Source organism: Apteryx mantelli, chromosome 4, assembly GCF_036417845.1.
Source record: "Apteryx mantelli isolate bAptMan1 chromosome 4, bAptMan1.hap1, whole genome shotgun sequence".
Lineage (NCBI taxonomy): Eukaryota > Metazoa > Chordata > Aves > Apterygiformes > Apterygidae > Apteryx > Apteryx mantelli.
Window position 1 is genome coordinate 1,294,059 of NC_089981.1, and position 20,601 is coordinate 1,314,659.

At 47.1% G+C, this 20,601-nt stretch overlaps 1 protein-coding gene across 1 annotated transcript; it reads left to right on the forward strand.

The window, feature by feature from the left end:
• Positions 1 to 1,524: 1,524 nt before the first annotated feature.
• FEN1 (flap structure-specific endonuclease 1) lies at positions 1,525 to 3,063 on the forward strand. The gene has a single exon (XM_013942546.2). It carries the CDS (start codon positions 1,700 to 1,702, stop codon positions 2,846 to 2,848), a length of 1,149 nt encoding a protein of 382 aa, XP_013798000.2. The 5' UTR covers positions 1,525 to 1,699; the 3' UTR covers positions 2,849 to 3,063.
• The last annotated feature ends 17,538 nt before the right edge of the window (positions 3,064 to 20,601 follow it).

A 20,601-nucleotide genomic window follows, 5' to 3' on the forward strand; every position in this document is an offset into this window, starting at 1 on the left:
AAAGGAAGGTGGGTTTTTTGTAAAGCCCAGCCTCTCCCAGCTTGCCACAAAGTTACCTTTCCACGAAATCCACACGTGCAGAATTAGCATTAACGAGCCTCAGCGAGCCTGCAGCTATGCCAGGTTTACCCGGCTGCTAAAGATGCAGCACCCCGCGCCCCCCGTGGGCTGCCCAAGCTGTACCTGGGCTCCTTCGGCCCGGCCTCACACGTAGATACCGACCCACAGCAGCAGGAACAGGACCCCGAAGCCCATGAACAGTGAGGCCACCAGGGAGATCAGCAGCTCCTTATAGATGTCCCGTGTGTACTTGGTAGAAGTCACCTCGTAACTGAGAGCTGGGGGTTAAGGCAAACACGACCGCGGGCAGCGTGGGGGCGGCTGGGGGCAGGAAGGCCCCGGTGGTGGTGCAGCGCCCCCCGCCCGGCCTCCCCAGCCCTGCCGCGGCAGATACACGAAGAACCAGGCGGTGAAGAACATGCCGATGGCCAGGAGCACCACGGTGAGGTGTGGGAACACGGCCGGGTTCACTGGGCTGGTGTATCTGCTCATGGCTTCCAGCTCCTGCGGGGGGGAAAACCACGCGGCTCGGTGGCTGCACCGCTGGGGCCTGCCGGGAATGCCCCCCCCCCCCTCCCCTCACGGCCTGGCCCCCTGCTCACCATGGCCCCCCCCCACGACCGCACTTCCCCCGCGACCGGCCCGCCCCCCACTCACCATGGCCCCTCTCACAGCCCCCCCCCCAGTCCACCCCACTTACCATGCCTCCCCTCGTGGTTGCTCGTGTGCCCCCGCTCACCGTGGCCCCCCCCATCTCCCCCGATTATCATGCCCCGTCCCCCCCACTCACCATATGCCCCCTCACAGCCCCCCTGTCCCCCCTGCTCACCATGGCCTCCCTCACGGCCCTCCCCGTCCCCCCCAGCTCACCATACCCCCCCCACAGCCCCCCGGCCCCCCCGCTCACCACGGCCCCCCCGGAACCGGGCCCTCCCCGGCCCCCCCCCGCTCACCATGCCCCCCCCCACAGCCCCCCGGCCCCCCCGCTCACCATGTCCCCTCCGGGACCAGCCCCCCCGTCCTCCCCGCTCACCATGGCCCCCCCTCACGGCCCTCCCCGGCCCCCCCGCTCACCATGTCCCCTCCGGGACCAGCCCCCCCGTGCCCCCCGCTCACCATGCCCCCCCCCCACAGCCCCCCGTCCCCCCCGCTCACCATGTCCCTTCCGGGACCAGCCTCCCCCGTGCCCCCCGCTCACCATGGCCCCCCCTCGCAGCGCGGCTCCCAGCAGCACAAAGACACGTCGCCCCAACTCCCGCCGTCCCCCCTCCCCCCAGCCCCGCGCCGGAAGCGGAAGAAGCAGCGGAAGCAGCGGAAGCGGAAGGGCGCGGCGCGGGGCATGCCGGGAGCCGCCGGGGGAGGAGCCCGCCGCTATTGGCGCGGCGGCGCGGCGGGAGCGCGCGGCAGGGGCAGGTAACGGCGGTAACGGCGGGCCGGGCCGGGCCGGGCCGGGTCGGGTCGGGCCGGGCGCTGCCCCCCTCGCCGTCCCGAGGCGCCCCCGGGCCGCGCTGCCTCCCTTTGCGGCCTCTCCGGCCGGCGCGGGGGCTGCGGCCCTGCCCCTCTCCCTCCGTTCCCCCCCCCACCCCCCATTGCCGCCCGGCAGCCGCGAGGCCGCGCGGGCCCCTCCTCGCTGCCCGGGATGGGAATCCACGGCCTGGCCAAGCTCATTGCCGACGTGGCCCCTGCTGCCATCCGGGAGAACGACATCAAGGCGTACTTCGGCCGCAAGGTGGCTATCGACGCGTCCATGAGCATCTACCAGTTCCTCATCGCGGTGCGGCAGGGAGCTGAGGCGCTGCAGAACGAGGAGGGCGAGACCACCAGCCACCTGATGGGCATGTTCTACCGCACCATCCGCATGGTGGAGAACGGCATCAAGCCAGTCTACGTCTTCGACGGTAAGCCCCCTCAGCTGAAGTCGGGGGAGCTAGCAAAGCGAACGGAGCGCCGCGCTGAGGCGGAGAAGCATTTGCAAGAAGCTCAAGAGGCTGGAGAGGAGACCAACATTGAGAAGTTCAGCAAGAGGCTGGTTAAGGTGACCCAGCAGCACACTGACGAATGCAAGAAGTTACTAATGCTGATGGGCATTCCTTATGTTGAGGCACCAGGAGAGGCTGAAGCCAGCTGTGCCACCTTGGTGAAAGCTGGTAAGGTCTATGCAGCTGCTACTGAAGATATGGATTGCCTGACCTTTGGCAGTCCGGTACTGATGCGACACCTTACTGCCAGTGAGGCTAAGAAGTTACCAGTCCAAGAGTTTCACCTGAATCGTATTCTGCAAGATCTAGATCTGACCTGGGAACAGTTTGTTGACCTGTGTATCCTCCTGGGCTGTGACTACTGTGAGAGCATCCGTGGCATTGGACCTAAGCGTGCCGTTGAGCTCATCAAGCAACACAAAACTATTGAGAAGATTGTTCAGCACATAGATACCAAGAAGTATCCTCTGCCTGAGAACTGGTTGCACAAAGAGGCCCAGAAGCTCTTTCTAGAGCCTGATGTGGTAGACCCTGATGCTGTTGAGCTGAAGTGGATTGAGCCAAAAGAAGAAGAGCTCGTCCAGTTCATGTGTGGGGAGAAGCAGTTCAACGAAGAACGGATCCGCAACGGGATCAAAAGATTGAGCAAGAGCCGGCAAGGCAGCACTCAGGGTCGACTGGATGACTTCTTCAAGGTGACTGGCTCCATCACGTCGGCCAAGCGCAAAGAGCCAGAAACCAAGGGATCAGCAAAGAAGAAAGCAAAGATCAACAATGCAGCAGCAGCAAAGTTCAAAAAGGGGAGATAATCAGGCTTCCCAAACCCTTATGATTGTTTTTTTTATTCTCAACAAAACAAAGAGTTTTAGGCTAATAACAAAAATATATGTATAAATAAATTCCCAGACTAAGAGGAAAAAAGAAAGCCTTTTTTTTTTTAATGCTGTACTTTACATAACCTTTTCCTATAACTTGTCAAAGCAATGTGCTATTTTTTCAGAATAAAATTTACATACAAATACAATGTTTCTCAGAGTTTCCGGAGAGGTAGCTTAAACCTTATTGCTAAAGGCTGTACTTGCACAGCTGAAATTAAAAAAACAGTTTTAAAGAAAAGCACAGTGGTTAACAGATCAAGTGTAGCCCTGAATGTAGGAAATTAAGTTTTAGTCCTGGCATAATGGCTTTTTGATAGACACCAGTTCCCAAGATCTGTGGGTCAATTCTCTACCAAGTTTCAAATGAGAAATTGGACTTGTCTCACAGGGGAATTCCCTTAGCATTGTTAAAATAATATCTGATTTTAAGCCTGGGAACATTCAGAATATTTTGTAAAATGTACTGTAAACAAAAGAAGCAATTTCTGCATGTAGCAGGCAGGCAGCTTCTTAAGTTGGAGATCCTGCCTGACTGCGGCTGGAAGAGGGAGCGTGTGGAGGTGTCCCTTCTTCCCGTTTTGAATATTGCTTCTAAGTTGTTCTGATCTGAATGCTAAAGTTCAGGGCAGGGATAGCTGTCACTATGTTTGATCAGTATTTTGACACTGCCTTATCCAGCTCATGTTTGATTTCTTACTTGCCGAGCCAGTCTAGGTATGCTGGTAATGGTTTTCCTGGGTCTACAAGGAAAGCTTTAAGGACCTGTCTGGAGCCTGAGTTGACATTATTTGAATCTGCAGCTAAAAAAGCCATGAGGAGGAACACCAGAAGAGTGAGCATAAGGTAGTATAGAAATAAGAAAAGGGTGCAGGGGTGGGGGGAATGTTACAGCCATGGTGAGGTTGACAGATGCAAGATGACCTCTGGACCTCCCTCTTTTCTCCGTAGTTTTCCTCTGTGGTACCAAACTCTCACTTTGGTTGAATGAAAGGCAGCGGTTCTGTTCAAAAGGTACACTTGATCTGTAGACTTTCTTACGTGCATATGGGTGCACACACACACACGTACAAAAAACGCTAAGTCAAGGTGTGTTTACAAACATCAGGAAAGAGAAATTGGGGCTCACTGTTTTGAAGTAATAGCCTGTACATTTATTATGTTTCTGCCAATATTACCACCCCTAAAAGTAGGCTTATTTGCAGATTGCCTGTAAGGGGTGCCTTGAGAAGCTGAGCAGGCTTTGCAGGTCATCCCAAAGCCTACTGGGTGCCCGTCGGGGGTGCTGCGGGGTTTTCTGGCATGCATGTTGGGGCATCCTGGGGCCCTCTGGGTGTCTTTCGGGGATGCCCCCTTGCAGCCTCCAGTCTCTTTGCCGTTCCGGTGTCCTCAGGGCCTCCCCAGCCCAGTGACACCTAGATTCACCTTGGGCCCATCCAGCAGCCCTAGGACCCTTGTCTCCCTCCCCACCACCTTCAGCGCCCCTAAGACCTCTGTCGCCCTCCGAAACCCTGGGACCCCCTGCACTCCTGGGACACTCATCCTCCCCTCAGCACCCCCAGGCCCCCCAGCACCAAAAAGACTCTTGTGACCCCCAGCACTGCCAACCCCATAAAAAGCCTCAGCACCCCCAGGACTCCCAGCTCTCCCAGGGTGCGGAGCATCCTGGGAGCAGGGCTGAGGAGGGAGGTCTGGTGGGCCTCAAGCAAAGGCTGGTGCCTAGAGGAGGGGGCAGGGTGACAGGTTTGGGTAGGGTCTGGGGTCCAGGCATCTGCACCCACTGCCGCTCCCCCCCCACAGCAGGGACCTAGGCATCTGGGCTGGCCAGAACCACCTATCCCCCCATAACTCGCCCAAAAAGCAAGCAGATGTGAGCTGTCATAGGCTGGGGACACAGGGGTTGTGGTGTCATAGCCCAGGGGCGTTAAGAACAGCGAGGTCTCAGGGCACTGGGGACTAGGGGCTGAGCTGTCCTAGACACAGGGGTCCTGGGGGCTGTGATGTCATGGGGCAAAGCTCTGGGGGCTTTGATGTCGGAATCCAGGGCCACTGGGAATCCTGAGGTCACAGGCAGTCAGGCACCAGGGGCTGTGATGGTGTCGTTTTGGCGTGCTGGGGGCTGTGATATGATAGGAGGGCAGGCACTGGGGCTATGCTATCATTGGGGGGAGGGGGGGTCCCTGGGGGTGCCCCCCTGTCCCCCTCCTCCCAGTAACTGCCTTTGCAAAGATACTGCAACCTTGCTCCTCATCTTCGGAGAGTCACTTTTTGGAGCAGCCTCATATGCTCTAAGGAAACATTCTGACTAGAGGAAGCCAGGCCCACAGCTCCAGTAGCTGGCTGATAAAACAGCAGGTTGTTACATGAGACTGTCAACTTGCAGGGAAGTCCCAGGCCTCTAGCAGCCACTCCCTAACAGTGGGACTGCTTGCAAAACTTACTCTTTCCCTTCTTCCAGCTTGTGCTGCTTGCTCGGCTTCTCCAGAACTAGCTGCCAGTTCTCCTCAAAGTCAGCTGACAGGAGTCTTGGAGGGATACTGCCGGAGAAGTTCTGCATTGCCAAGATCTTTGGGTGAGGCTTTGGACACTCCCGTGGAGCCCAACGGGAGCATCCCCACGACTGTGGCTCACCAGGAGGCAGCTTGGTTTCAGCGACCCTGCTTCCGAAGGTGCCCATCAACACCGATAGAGCGGGGGGCTTCCTGGGTGCATGCCAGGTAAACTGGCATTAGGCTAGCAACAGGACCTAGATCTTCTCTGCGTCCTGCTTCCCCAGCAACCTTGATGTGCCTCCCTGAAGGGGAGGCTGAGGAAGAGGATGAAGCAAGTTTCCCTTGGGCATGCTGGCCCCCAGGGGTAGAAAGCCTGGGGAAAAATGTCAGCCAGCCTTCTGCTGGAGAGACACTTAGGCCCAGAAATGAAGATGTAAACTGCTCTCTGCAATGTTGTGTGGAGCCATGCACGGGCTTGTTTATCCTACTGAGAAGCCCAATGAGGTACCCCAAAGAGAGACCTGTGCTGCATACAGACTGCCTCTACTTCCATACTACTTCCATTACGCTTGCTCCTCTCGCTGCCAAATGACAGCCTCATAGCCCCTTCGGGACCTGTGACAGCTCCTTCGGGCCTTTTGTGCTCTGATATTCCAACTGACTAGAGTCTTCTTCCTTGTACATTAGAAGTGAGCTAGAAACCACTTTGCCATGTCAAACTCTTCATCAAGAAACGTCTTCCAGTAAGGCTCCTTATAGAAGCTACATAGGTATATTTTTTTTAACACGGAAAAGAAACAAATACTGCTTTCACATGAGATAATTTCTTGGAGACACAAACAAAAAGGCATGCGCCCCCCCCCCCCCCAAAAGGAGGCTTCAGTATGGATTTGCTACAAATCAAATATCTCAAATGCTTTCTTCCTATGGTTCTCACAAATGCAGTTTTAGGAATCAAATAGCTCCTGGATACTTCAGAAAGTGAAGATGCTCCTAGACACAGGAACAAAGTACAGTGTCCCTGGGGAGATGAGTGCAGGTAACACAACAGCTAGTACCACAAAGACCCTGCTGTTGAGTGTCCCAAAGCCAGGCCTGTCCTGTAGGAGAGTTTGGAGCTGTGCAATGAGGCTGATTTCCTCAGAGGCACGATGGTCGCTCTGGGCTGGGGGTGGCCGTGTACACCAAGACCAGGAGCTATCGCGGCCTTGTGCCCAGCAGCAGGAACTGCCCATCGACCCAAACTAAAGCTTTGGCAGTGTTTTCTAATGCAGGCTTTCTGCGTTTCAGCCATGTTTCGTGCAGTGGCTGGAAAGCCCCCAGAGGCACTTGGAGCGCTCTGGGGAACACGGAAAGGCACCTGGGGGGCCCTGGGCCACCCAGAGGGGAAGGAAGATGGAGGGGTCCAAAGGGAAGCAGAGGGCAAACAAATGTGGGCCCCCATGCATATCTGAAGACCTCTTTCCCAAAAGCTGTTCCTGTGAGGTAATTACATACTCAGTTATTTCCAGTTGATAAACCTCCTGTGCTTAGAGATGCATGCGATGGACACACATGCAGAATTCCCACTACCTTAATAGCCCCGGTATTCCTCCTCGCATCCCACAGTGCCAGGTCCCCTTTCCACTTCCAGCACAACATCTCCCAAGGAAAAATAAATAAATAAATAAATAAATAAATAATCTCTGTAAGTGCTCCTATTCCCATGTTTTTAGCACTTCCTTTTAAACCAACTGCCCAGCTAGTCAGCTGGTATAGTTTGACTTTGATCCATTGTTACATTTGAGATGGAGAAGCACTTCCAGTTTCCAAAGCATTTTTCATACCTACTTTCTTGTCTAGCTTCATTTAATTCAAAACACACTCTGTTATTACATATTATATGACTGTATTGCAATGTCTATGGTATACATTCTGAAATATCTAATAATTTCTTTATTGAAATTAAATGATTCAAAATGATCAAAGTGAAGCATTTTTATTTTTCTCAATTGAAATTTAGCATAATTGACCCAGAAGACATTTCAATGTTTCAACATTGCTCTCTCATGCAAAAGGAAGATTAGAGAAGTAGGAATTCACTATTGAAGAGAAACACTATTTGCCCAAAGATGGGAGATCTTTGGAGAGCAGCCTCCACCAGGAATATCAATGACTCCCCCACTGCTTCTGACCTTCCTTCTCTTTCTGCAGGTGTGGGAGTGAGGGCAAATTTAAGATAGCATTTAAAATACCAGCAGGAAATGAGTGGAAATGGAAAGTGTCCCACGTCCCTGTAAGATGAGTTTGCAAGAGAGAGATGATGAATTATCTTCTTGAATGGCCTGTCTCCTTTTCTTACTACAAAGGCAGTTTAGACAACTAGATTAGATTTAGTCACCTAACTTTTAAATAGCTTAAGTGCAGGGAGATGAATCGCATCTGCTGTATAGACATGTGGCATGTGCTCAAGATCCATGATGGGTCTGGATCTACTGCACAGCTCTGTCCAGGAGATGCATTTCACATTCTCTGAAATATCACACTGAGCTGCACCGTGTGCTGTTCTGACTGTCTTTATGTGCACGGTAAACTATGCACATCCCGAAATCTGGGATAAATGGAGCCTAATCAACATGTCATGGAGAAAGCATGTGTGAAATTGCACGTGCATGTGTAAAACAAACAAACAAACAAACAAAAACCCTTCCCTGGAAATCCACCAGCCTTACCCTCCCAAGCCTGCAGTTCTGCGCCATGCCATCACACCGTATTTCCATACCACAGCAATGCAGGAGGCCAGGCTCCATGATTACTCTTTCAAATGCTCATGGGTGTGAAATACTTGGGGAAAACATACGGGAAGACTCCCTTGCTGAGCTTTAGCTGTATGCAAGTGACCTATTTAAAGCTAATCAGGCTTCCTCTGTGTTCATCAGAGAGAAAGAAGTTAGCATCTTCACAGAGCGCTTCTTCCTTAGGACAAGTTGAATCATCTCCAGGAACTGCCTGTCTCTCTCTGTTGAGTACAGAGGGGGTTTAGATGATTAGATTAGATTCAGACAAAGCTTCTACATGCTTCCTGGTAGATGACATGAGCGTTTTCACCCACAATCCTCACCCATTTCTCCCTTTTATCTCTACTGAGAGATCTCCAACCACCCAGGCACCAGCATGAGGTACTTCAGTAGGATGCCTGAATTTAGGCGAGATGAACTGAATCCTAAGAGTCAGTTAGTCTAACACAAACAGATAATGCAACTCCCTGTATTTATCTTGTTGGCAGATGTTGAACTTTTGACATATTTGGTGACTTAATTAATATGTTCTTAATGGATAATTTGCTGAAGGAGCACAGTAACTTAATTCCTGCAAGGTGGAAGTTTCACAGTTATTCAATTCACCTCACAGAAGAAAATCCTGTTGTCTTCCCTTTACTCTGCTTCCCCAAATACTTGTGCTGCCTCCCCAGCTATAATACTGGATTGTGTCACTTCCTCCTTTACCTATGGATGTCCCCTTGTATGACTTTTCATAATTAACTTGTGCAGGAGAATTATGACAATTTTCAGAAAAGTTTTTTAAAATATAGCGCCCTACTATGGCTAAAGAAAATCCAACAAATAAAATAGCCGTCTTCAACGTACCGGAAAACATCAGCACCAGTGAATACACATTTATATACACTCATTTTTGTGCCTTCGCCATCTGGTGGCAAAGCACGATCATAGCATGTCCACAGAGCTGAGAAAGTTTTTGGACCCTATGTATTTGTTTGAAAATGGGGAATCGAAATAAGTAAGATGGCTGAGAAAGTTTCCGTTTTTCAACGTTTGTTGATAATACCATCAGTTATATATAGACATCATTTGGAGATCTTCTATTTTGTAAATAGGTGATACTTATTGTTTACTGCTGCTACTTGTTTTAATGTATTATCTTGTATTATATTGTACTGACCAACATTGCATTGCATCATATCTGAGTGTTGTGGCACAAAAATATCCGACATGCTCTTTTCAGATAGTTGACTATGCATCTAGTCACAGGCTTGAGCAAAAGGCTGTCCTGGCTTATTCCAGTCATAGGTGGGCACATCATTGATTTATCTTACCCAGATTTAAACCTCTGCAGCAGATTTGAGTCCATCTGACCTCACCAATCTAATCTTGCTTTAAGGTTAAAACAAAAAAAAAAGGGGGGGGGCACTTCTTGGGCACTGTTCATCTTTTCTTAGAAGGGACATCTTCATAGCCCGGGATCCATGAATCTTCTTTGTAAACTATGAAGAACACGAGATGCAGAGTTTAGGTGAAGTCGATTACTTCTGAGATCATATCTCTTACATCATAGACAGCCAAAGCGCAGACAGCAAAAACCTCACATCTTGTCCTTCCAACTGGGGAATCCAAGTCAGTGAGTGTAATTATAACCCGGTTACTTTCTCATGTATCCTGAAATATTGGAGCTGAGAAAGATATCTGAGCCATATGACCCTTGATCTCCAGATGTCTATACATACATATAGAAGCTCCATCATTAACCAGATCGACAAAAGCCTGTTCTCCTTCTTTTTCAGAGTGCTGGGTATTACCAAGAGTGGAATAATCCAAATCTTCTCAACATTTTGGAAAGAAACCATCTCTGTTATACAAAACAGAAATAACAGAGATAAAATCTGTTTATATTTAAAAGTAGACTTCAATTTAGCAAAACATCATTTCAGGACAATGTGGAACTAGAATGTTACAGTCTAGGAATCCTTGAAAAAAGTAACAGGTGTTTTTACAGAATGGTTCATCTAAGTATCTTAGACATCTGCTACATGATGAGATGAGTTATGCCATAGAAGTGCCCATTTTTTCCTTCCTTTTCCCTGTTCAGGATGTGTAGAATGATAAGTTCAGGAGGCTGCAGCCAGGGCCTGTCCCTCTGGCCCTGAGCCAGGTGGGCAGAGAAGACCTGGAGATGGTAGCTGAGTTCAACCAAGAGTCCGGATGACCAGGAGAGTTCCTGGTGATGAAGCAGGTATGAGGTCAAGCTGAGAAGTCAGCCTGCGGGTCAGAGCCAGGATCAGGCCTGGTGAGGGTAACAGGGACAGAGAGAGTCCAGTGCCTACTGGGCAGGCCCAAAGTGACAAGATAGGTGCAGGGTCAAGCTGGGAAGTCAGCCCACAGGGCAGGGTCCAGAGCAATGGAGTCTGCACGCTGAGCTGAGCTGAGCTGAGCTGGAGATCAGTGCTCCTCTAGGGCAGCTCAGACAGAAACTGAAGGCCCGGGGTTGAGCTTGAATGGGGCTCCTGGGCCCATGGGCAGGAGGTGCAAGTGGCTGCCTCAGGCGAGGATGATCAGGCCCATTAAGGCCTATTAGTGCCCTCAGACCCTGGAAACAGTAGTAACTGAAATGCTCACTAGCATATGTAATTTTGATTTAAGAATTCAAAGAACTGGGAAATGTTACTACCTCTTTAAGATCTGTCAGAGACTATTTCTTCTGCTTCCAGTCTCATTTAGCCTACTTCCCACTAACAGCTCTTGAACATTGATACGTATGTATTTACCACTATTAGACTGTGACTTAGTGGCATTCATAGTGCTCCAGCTTCACACTGGAACAATCTAGGTAGATAATGTATGTTACAGCTGGTTTGGGATAACACAGACAAGTGATTCCATTTCAGAATGGCATTTTGGACGAAATCAGTATTGTCCTCATTGACCAAAGGAAGTAAGCTGGTCACCGCTAGCAGGAGCATATGATCATGATCGGTTTTTGCCAGTTGTTCTCCAGAGTGTATCAAGACAAGATTGCTTACCTAATGTGAACAAATATCTGAGCAAAACGGCAGCAGAAAATTACACCACAGTAGCTGAGTTCCTCCTCCTAGATCTAATCAACAAGGCAGAAGCACAGCCCACTCTCATTGTAATGCTTTTAATTATTTACCTGATGACTGTAGTTGGAAATCTGGGCTTGACCACATTGATAAGGATTGTCTCCCCAAACCATCCTCCCAAATAGCTTTTCCTTAGCCATTTGGCAGTCTTAGAGCTCTGCTGCTCAGTCATCACCCCCAGGATGCTGGCCAGTCTCTTAGCAGAGAGCAAAGCTGTCTCGTTTGGTGGCTGTGCTGCCCAGATGTATTGTTTCTCTACATTTTGCACCAATGAATGTTTCATTCTGGCTGTGATGGCATATGACCAGCTGGAAACCACTGCTATACAAAGCTGTCATGTTTTGAAGCCTCAGCATCCAGCTGTGACTTGGTTCTTACTCTTGTGGGTCTCTAATCTCAATGATACACAGCAGCTGTGCCTTTTGGGTGTCCTTCTGCCATTCCAGCATCACCAGTCACTTCTGTGGTGTGGTACCCCTGATCTGTGGTATCTCCTGCTCTGACATCGGGGTTAACAAGATCATCCTCACAGCATTTTGCATCTTAGGTGACATCTTTGTCATACTGCAGGTACGCATTTTGCTACATCTACATCATCTCTGCCATCCTGGAGTGTCACTCCAGCAAGGGAAGGCACAAAGCCTTCTCCACCTGTGAACTTGATAGTTTTTGCCATATCCTTTGGCACTCCAGCTACACACCCCACAGCTCTGGCTCCTTGCCTGACCAAGACCAGGTGATGTCTGTGTTTTATACAATGGTAAGCCACACAGTCTACAGCTTGAGGACCAAGGAGGTCCTCAAAATGAGGCACTGAACAGACTGCTACATGGAGAAAATTGTTTGTCAGTCAATAAAACCTCCAAAGGAGTTGGAACAGGTGCTTAAAAAATTAAAATGATGAGTACAACTGTTCATGGATGAATTTATTCTGAAATAATTGCTCGTTATGCAGCAGAAGTAGGAGAAAAGTGAATGCAGAAGTGAAGAAAGAAATAACTGTAATATTAAAGACTTTTCTGTAATAGCAAGAGCTACAGTTTTACTGTGAGAAAGTACAATTGTGGCACTTTTGACGGTGATTATTTTCACCTAAGTTTTTACTTTCAAGTTTGATGTCTTGAAGATATCCCAGCTTTGTTTTCGACTGTTGCTAACTAGTACCACTTCAGCAGTATCGCTTCCATGTTCTATTTCCATTCCCTTACCTCATACATCCTTGTAGTCTTTTTTTTCCTGACTCACAGTCTGAAGGTGATCATTAACCTTTCAGTAAAACCGGGTCACATTCGTCAGGCACCTTAAACTCTTTACAGTATTAGTGATGTGGGCGACTCGAGTCTTCCATGCAAGAACAAAGTTACCACACAGCAGGTGGTCCTGAGGGACAGCCTACCCTCTTTTGTTGTGGGTGAATATCCTTGAACCAATTCACATGCATCGCAGGCTAAAAATGTGCACACAGAAGAATTTTTTACAAATGCTGAGGCTGGGATTCATCCTACTTAAGTTTAGACTTCTGTTAATGAGCTGCCAAAGCATAAACCAAACTTGTAGGCTCTTTCTATAGCTCATGAAGGCAAATAAAAGTCTGTTTGCCTCCATAGTTTTGGAAGAGAGATTGATCACACCTGTCTCTGTCTCCCTTGAAAGGTCTATATTTATATCTATGAATTACAGGAAGAGTGTAGAGTGACCAGCTCAGGTTTATGGAATTATTTCAAGTCCATGTTAATGCAGCTTAATGCTGCCCTGAGTTCTGGTTTTGGATCGCATTCCATCTGACTCAGGGAGCTGGCTCGTAGAGAACAAAAAGCCACTGGCTTCAGTAGGGAAAGACTTCAGTCTCAGCTGCTTTGGCCATGGAAGTAGCACAGAGAAGGAAATAGAACCTGCTATAACACTGCCTCAACACACAGAGTTATTAGACAAATGGGTGTAAGACCATTTTTCCCTATCCTTAGGAAGGACTGCAAGTAAAGGTCCCATAAAAAGCTACACTCCCTCTCACTGGGGGTCATCACTCAGAGCAACCCATTCTGCCCATCCTGAACCACTTAGACCCCTTAATGTGTAAACGTAGTGTCTGAGGAAGAAATATGTTCCACTCTTCCATATCCATAGCTTTATCATTAAGACTGACAGGTGTCATTAAGCAATAACCAGTCAGTTCCCAGAGCAACTCTGGCAGCATCTAGAAGTACAAATTTTCTGCAAGCAAACATTTTCATGCTTCCTAGAATACCATGGATGTTTCAGATATTTCTGACTAAACTGTGAGAGAGGACTACAGCAAAGAAAGATAAATAACCCAGACAAGCAATACCTGCTGATCCACTTTTAACCCAGCTATCTCCTGAACACCACGGCTTTCACATAGTCTAGACGAGAACTCCGGAAGCCATTACATTGCCAGTCTAATGCAGTCTGGAAGAGGACTCGGTCCAATGCAAATACATTGCAGACCTCACGGTGCAGCCCAAACAGACGAGCTTCCCTCACTCATCATCTTACACATGGCACTGCACATTCGTTGTCCCAGGAGTCGCCCCCACTCCACAACACGAGCAGCCACTGTAAGCACAGTCTAACTAAGGCTGCGTTACCTGGGACATTTCTGCCTGCCTAAGCCCCACTGATGACTTTCGCTGCTAGGGACAGTCAGAGCAGATCACTCTTCAGCTGAGTAACCCAATTCAGCTCTCTGCTCTGAAGGCCAACAGTTTGTCGAACAACCTCTAAGCCCTCAAAGTAGCACAAGTAAGCTAGCTTTTCTGGCAGGTAGAGATGTCCTTAAACTCCTGCCAGAATCAGGGGAAGGGTCTTTGTTCGTATGTCTCAAAGGCTCCTCAGCTTCCCAGAACAGCTTTCTTCATCATCTTATCATAAAGTAATTTCAATAAGTGTCCAGTGATATTGCAAGAACAGAGAGAGGTTAATGGCAAGCTGTTACTAAAGCATGATATCTATGTCAACATCTTCCAATAGACCATTATTTTTCTTTTCTTCAAAAGAGTTAATTATTCAAGGACCTTAGAAGAAAAATATATGTGGGATTGGGTGCAAGTACAAAGGCAGTGTTAAGGCAGAGGCACCAGAACTCTAAGCAAATCACCAGCGATTACCTACCTGAAGAATTTTCTATCTGCATTTGAAGAAAAATCTACGCCGATGGATGGACACATAATCTGAGCCTGGATGGTCCACAGATGAACAGGTTATCACAGCAAAATATCTGCTCCACAGATGAGCAGGCTGCCTGAAACTAGATGGTCCATGAGCCAAAGAGGTTATCTAACAAAGGACACGAGTCCAAGGGTAGATGTGTTATTAGAGACAACAGGAGTCTTCTGTGGAAAAACCAGCTAACTGTGTATCAGGACTGTGCATTTTAATGAGAGGAAGAATTATCAAGTTTGATCATAATTAATAACAGAGATAGATTCACATTCAGATGGCATACTTCAACTCCACAGAGTTGCACTGCAGCTCTTCAGAGTCAGATAAGCAGAACTGATTCCTCTGATATCTTACACTGTACTGCTATTTACGTGAATATGGTCTTGTTATTATTAAAGGAATTTATATTAAAGTTTGCAGTCTAAAGCTTTGTTAATTGTGTTCAATTGATCTTATTCCTTACCCTTGAGATCTGGCTGATAAATCAGGTGCAAAAAAGCAAGGAAGATAGAGATGCCAAGGTGAGAAGAAAGAATGGCAGTAACAGGAGCAGCGGTGAGTTTGAGGATGCTGAGGCTTTCTTTCCACTGTGCAATTACTGTGCAGCTATTTTGTGCTTCTTATTTCTTACCCTGTCCCTTAGTCTCATGGGCTAGGGAATTACTCATGCCAGGTGAAATTACTCTTCTTTTGCTATAGTCATCTGGAAGTTAATGATCTAAATCCAAGGTACTTGGGCTTTCTGGAGAGTTGATAGGGACAGGCATGACCAGGGTTCACTGAATTTGCTAGGACACTTATGTCATCAGTTTCACTAGTAAAAAGTAGTAAGGGCAGGGAATGAGATGGGCATGTCCTATAATCAATGACAACAAAGACACCCTTAGAGGATGATTCCTTCTGCTTATCACACTTATCTTAAGATGGGATGAATTGTCCTTTGAAGGAGATATTGCTTCCTTTGTCTATAGGGGGAGCCCAGAATAGATGTTGACTAGACCCCTAACCAAGGGTAGGGGAAATTAATTCACAGAAAGATTCTTCATTACAGTGCACCTGCTGAGACTCCTAATTAAGGCCTGGTGTCTTGCAGGAGATCTAATTTACAGACATTAAACTGCATCGAGAGTCATAAATACACCAAGTACTTCAGTAACACCATTTTTCTGAAGAAAGAGTTCCAAAGCGGCAAGCTGAGTGTTAGAATATCACATTTCATATTGAAGTTGTTTCTCAGTGTGTCACTCCACTAATGTTTCACAACGCCCAGGCTGCAGGTCAGCTGCAACATATAGGGAAAAGAATGAGCTGTTGCTCTAAAGGCAGTACCGAATTGCATAGTTCTGCAAACATCGAAGCAAAGAACATTTATCTGGGCATTTATCTGGAGCAGGGAGGGGCTCTATTGCAAGTTTGAAGTCCTAAAGTTTTTCTGTTTAGATAAATCTTCTGATTTGTTTCAGTAAGATGTCTTTGAAGTGAAGAAGGAAGCTACTCACTCTTACGAAGGTACATGAAATGTTTGTAGCTTTTGAAATAAGAGTTTATTTCTGGGGTCAATACAGCATAAAATATCTCGCACCTTCATGCAAGGAAGGTAGGCCTATTTCTTCATTTTAGAGATCAAAAAGATCATTTTCAATCTGCAGATAGAATCATAGAATCATTTAGGTTGGGAAGGATTTCTGGAGGTCATCAAGTCCAACCTCCTCCTCAAAGCAGGTTCAGTCAGATCAGATTGCTCCGGCCCGATCCAGCTGAATTTTAAATGGCAGCACAGATGGAGATTGTACAAATTTGCACCTAATCCGGTGTTTGATCACTCACGTTGGGGCAGGAGAGGGAAATTTCCTCCTTCAGTTTCCCAAGTAGTCCATGGAAGAGAGCAACCTGTTGATAGCAAGCTCATTGAAGCCCTTTTCTGAGAATTAACGGGGCTACTTGCTGTGCTTTAGGGTAGAAAAGGTTGGGTAGGTTGGAGATAAACAACAGTCAGCTATGCAAAGATAACTCAGTGTGTAAAGGCAGTCTGGTCTTTTGTGCATCTAAGCAGGGTAAGCATTTTGCTCACTTAAACTGTGTACCTAACCATTATAGGCTGGTTTTAATCCTGCTGTCTGCTTCTTGAAATGGGCAAGTACTTCTGAAGATTTGGCTCAAGGGGGGAATAAACTGGCTTGGTATCCACAGTATCTACTCTTGTCTTACTGGATAAAACTGATCAGTATTTCATTTGGTGACTCTTCCCAATTTATTCCTGAGCAGAAAATGGCCACTTTCCCTTGACAACAGGGATGCAAGCAAATGAGAAATCCTTTCTCAGCCAAACCTGGAGGATCTTGTGGTATCTCCTCCTCTTTGGGAAGATGCAAAGCTGAGTTTTCCTGCTGCTGTTGCCATTTAGTGCTTGCCGCCATTTCTTTCAAGAGAGGAAACTCTTACTTTCTTCTGACAGGATGTGGATTTGTTATTTGTATGTTTACAAGTTGCAGTCCCAAAGGTCAGGGTGGTGGAGGTCCATGTAATTAAGGCAGGTCTTAGCAAGTTGACACAGCTGCAGCCTAACCATTATATTCCTATTTCAGCAAGGCTGAATGGGGGCTGCTTTGTCCTGTTAATGGACTTTGTGGCCCATACTGAGCTATAACTACACTTTTACCAATGCCCACGGGAGTTAGTTAATAGGCAAAAATGTATTGGTGATTGCAATACAGAAAGAATGATGTCTGAACTAGTGTCAAGACCATGTATCTTCAGGAACAAGCGGGCCATTGCCCTTGGAGTGGGCCATTTGGATGATACTGTACACCCAACCGTGGCCACGAGTGAGGGGAGAAGAGTGCTCCATAGATGTCCTCAAGAAAAGCAGACTTTTTTCCTTAAAAGAGGAGAAAGAGGGCACACGAAAACCATTGTAGTGCCAGACTAGGACTGGTGTTTCACAGTGCTGCTGTTGCCTTTTGGATAAATTATTTTATCTTTCTGCGCTTTCTTAGCTCACCTGAAAAATAGGAAGAGTACTCCCTTGTATCACAAGTCATTTCAATGCGTAATTAAAGAAGTCTAGTCAGAAGCTATGATGAAAATGCTCCATACTTCCTTGTGGCTACTGAGACAATCAATTGTATGTTGCCAGTTTCCCATCACTTCTAGGTGTTGAACCAGTTTCTTGTCGGGAGATAACATGAGTGTGCTAGCAACATGCCTGAGATGAATCACTGTGTGGCCATTGAGTTTATCCTCTCTGGACTAACAGAAAGCCAAGAGGTGAAGGTAACCCGCTTTTTTTAAGCACATTAATAGGGAATCTTGGAAGGATCATGTAGATGAAGGTTGATCCCCCGGCTTCACACACTGTGTACCTTTCCCTCAGTAACTTGGCTTCTGTGGATTTCTGTTACTCCTCAGCTATCTCCCCGAGGTTGCTGGTGAACTCTTCAGCAGTGAGGAGAGCCACTTCAGTCAGTGCCTGTGTGGCACAGCTATTCACTTGTCTCCTCATGGCTAGTGTTGTGTGTCTGCTGCTGGCAGTAATGGCATATGACTGCATGTGGCTCTCTGTAACCCTCTCCTTCATGCAACTGTCATGTCCTCAAAAGCCTGTACACAGATGGTAATCATCTCCTGTTTCATTGGCTTTGTCCACGCACTTGCGCAAACTATCTCCACCTTCACATTCTTTTTCTGTGACTTTGGTGTTATCGGTCATTATTTCTTTGACATCCCCCTAGGATCCAGCTTTCATGCTCTGACACCTATAGCAAAGAGATGGTACTTCACATTTTTGGTGTGTTTCGTGGCATCTTCACATCTCTGGCAATTCTCATCTCCTCCATCTACCTCATCTCCACCACCCTGAGGATCCACTCCTCCAAGGGCAGATGCAAAGCCTTCTCCACCTCTGCTTCCCATCTGAGAGCTCTCTTCTTGTTTTATGGGAGCACCGTTTTTATGTGCAGTAGCCCAACATCCAGCTACTCATTGGACTGAGATAAATGGGCCCCTCTGTTCTCTACAGTGGTGACTCCAGTGCTGAATCTTATCAGCTACAGCCTAAGGAATAAGGAGGTGAAGGATGCTCTGAGGAGAGTTTTAGGTCATATCAGAGAAACTTCAGCAGACTTGTTAGAAAGAGAACTTTGTTTGGGGAGAATTTATCAAAACCTTGGTACAAAGAGTAGGACTTCCAAGGAAGATTTGATCAGCTTCCAAGGGTGAGATTCAGAAAGGTACTTAATTGTTAGAAGTGCTTTTAGGTGGACTTTTAACTGGTTGTATCTGCAACTTCTATCTTGAAAGACTGTGTTCCTCTGCTGCTGAAAGCTGGAGGAATCCTGACTTTTAACTTGCAAGTTCCAAGCACAACCAGGACTCCTGCCTGAGGAGTGCGTGGCACAGAATTGCAGTTCTCTGTTCTTTTAGGAACGTTTGCTCATGTAGGAAAACCACCAGTCCGTCAAGATGCGAAAAAGCTTTCAAAGATATTCAAGAGGAGAAAAGCAATGTGATTTGAATTTATGGCCATTTCTGCTACGTCTTCAGTATTTGAAAGGAGTAGCCTCTTCCAGTGCAACACACAGAACCTGAAGTTCTGGAAAGGAAATCTTGGAGAACAGACACCCGTGTTTTTGCCCCCCAAACACTAGGGAAAGTAACTGTCCCTCTCCTGTTAAATCTCCCTCTTCTGTCACTCATTACTACCTCCTTTTTCCCCTTCTGCCTGGAAACATGAAAAAACTACAGAAATGCAGAAAAGATTGACTTCTAATTTTGCTACCATTGTGAAGTAACAAGAACTTATTCCTGCTTTTCATCTCCACATATCAGCAATCCACTTGAGGCAACTGAGTGAACCGGTAGTTATTTTAAGGACATTGGACATAATCTGAAAGTTAATCAAGCTGCAGTGTTCTTTCACTTAAAAGAATGCCGAAATAAGATGGTGACTTACCAACAACGTGTCTGCCATCAATGTGATTTTGAGAATAAACGACCAATCATTTCTGGGAGATGAGAAAGTTGGGAAAGGCTTTGGAATCCTTTTATCAATTCAACTAAGCTAGCTCTAAGGATAGGTGTTCTATCACTAGTAGATGTTTCATCCCTTCTGGCTGAGTTTACAAATGCTGTCCCTCAGTTGGCAGAAGGAGTTGAAATCTTTATTGAGCTGAAAGTGACAGAATTAATCTCAGACAGGTGAGAGGTTCCTGCCTCTGCATAAGGTTTACAGTCAAAGGGGGATGGAAAGAGGTCTCGCGGATTCCCTTTGCATTTCACTGCAAGCCTGTTAGGGCTGTTATTTCCCCTGACTTCCTCTCCTTAAAGCTGTGCATAACTATAGCAAAGATTGTGTCCCTGTGATCATCTATGGCACCTTAAAGAAGGATTTTACAAGTCTCTTTCTTTCAAACTGCTGCCAGCATATTTTACAGAGAGCTGATATGACTGCGAAACATCATTATTTTTGCCCAAAGACACACGGCTGGGGAGAAAACTTTTCTTCAGTATGTTATAGTCTGAATTTTGATCAAGTAGTGACGATTAAAGGCCATCACTATCTCAGAAGCCATTTATCTCAGTAATGCTAAAATTAGAATATGCACGGGTAGTAAAAGCATTTGGACTATATGCACTATTATCCCACTGGCCTGACGGTCCTAAAAAGCGGGAAAAAGAAATTGAAAATGTAGCCTTTTGGTGCTGCTAGTTGTCATCTTTCTGTTGCTGCAGAGGCTGAAGCTCAAGGTTTATCTCTTGTTTCTGATTATTAAGTATCATCATATATGTGAAGTTCACCGTTTTTGCACATATCAATGTTGCGCTGTCCTTATCTTGAACAGAGATGAGAGATTTTTAAACCAGATTTCTGAGGTGTCCAAAATTGTCTTTTTCAGTGGACTCCCAGCTCAAAGGAAGGAAATAGCTTGAAAAGAAATCACAGGCATCATTTTATTTTCCTGTGTATGTTTACAGGTCTCTGGGAAGAGCAATGTACACTACTACTCTTCCAGAAAAAGACAGGTAGATCGTCATCAAAGAGCTTCCCTGCACAGCAATGAGTCATGTCTGCACACCTCTCTCTGCGCTGATGTTTAAGATAGTCAAAGCCATCTAGAGCTAAGCATCAGCAGAACCGGCAG

Excerpts from the sequence above, each read along its gene's own strand:
- FEN1 (XM_013942546.2), top strand. The coding sequence starts at position 1,700 with ATGGGAATCCACGGCCTGGCCAAGCTCATTGCCGACGTGGCCCCTGCT.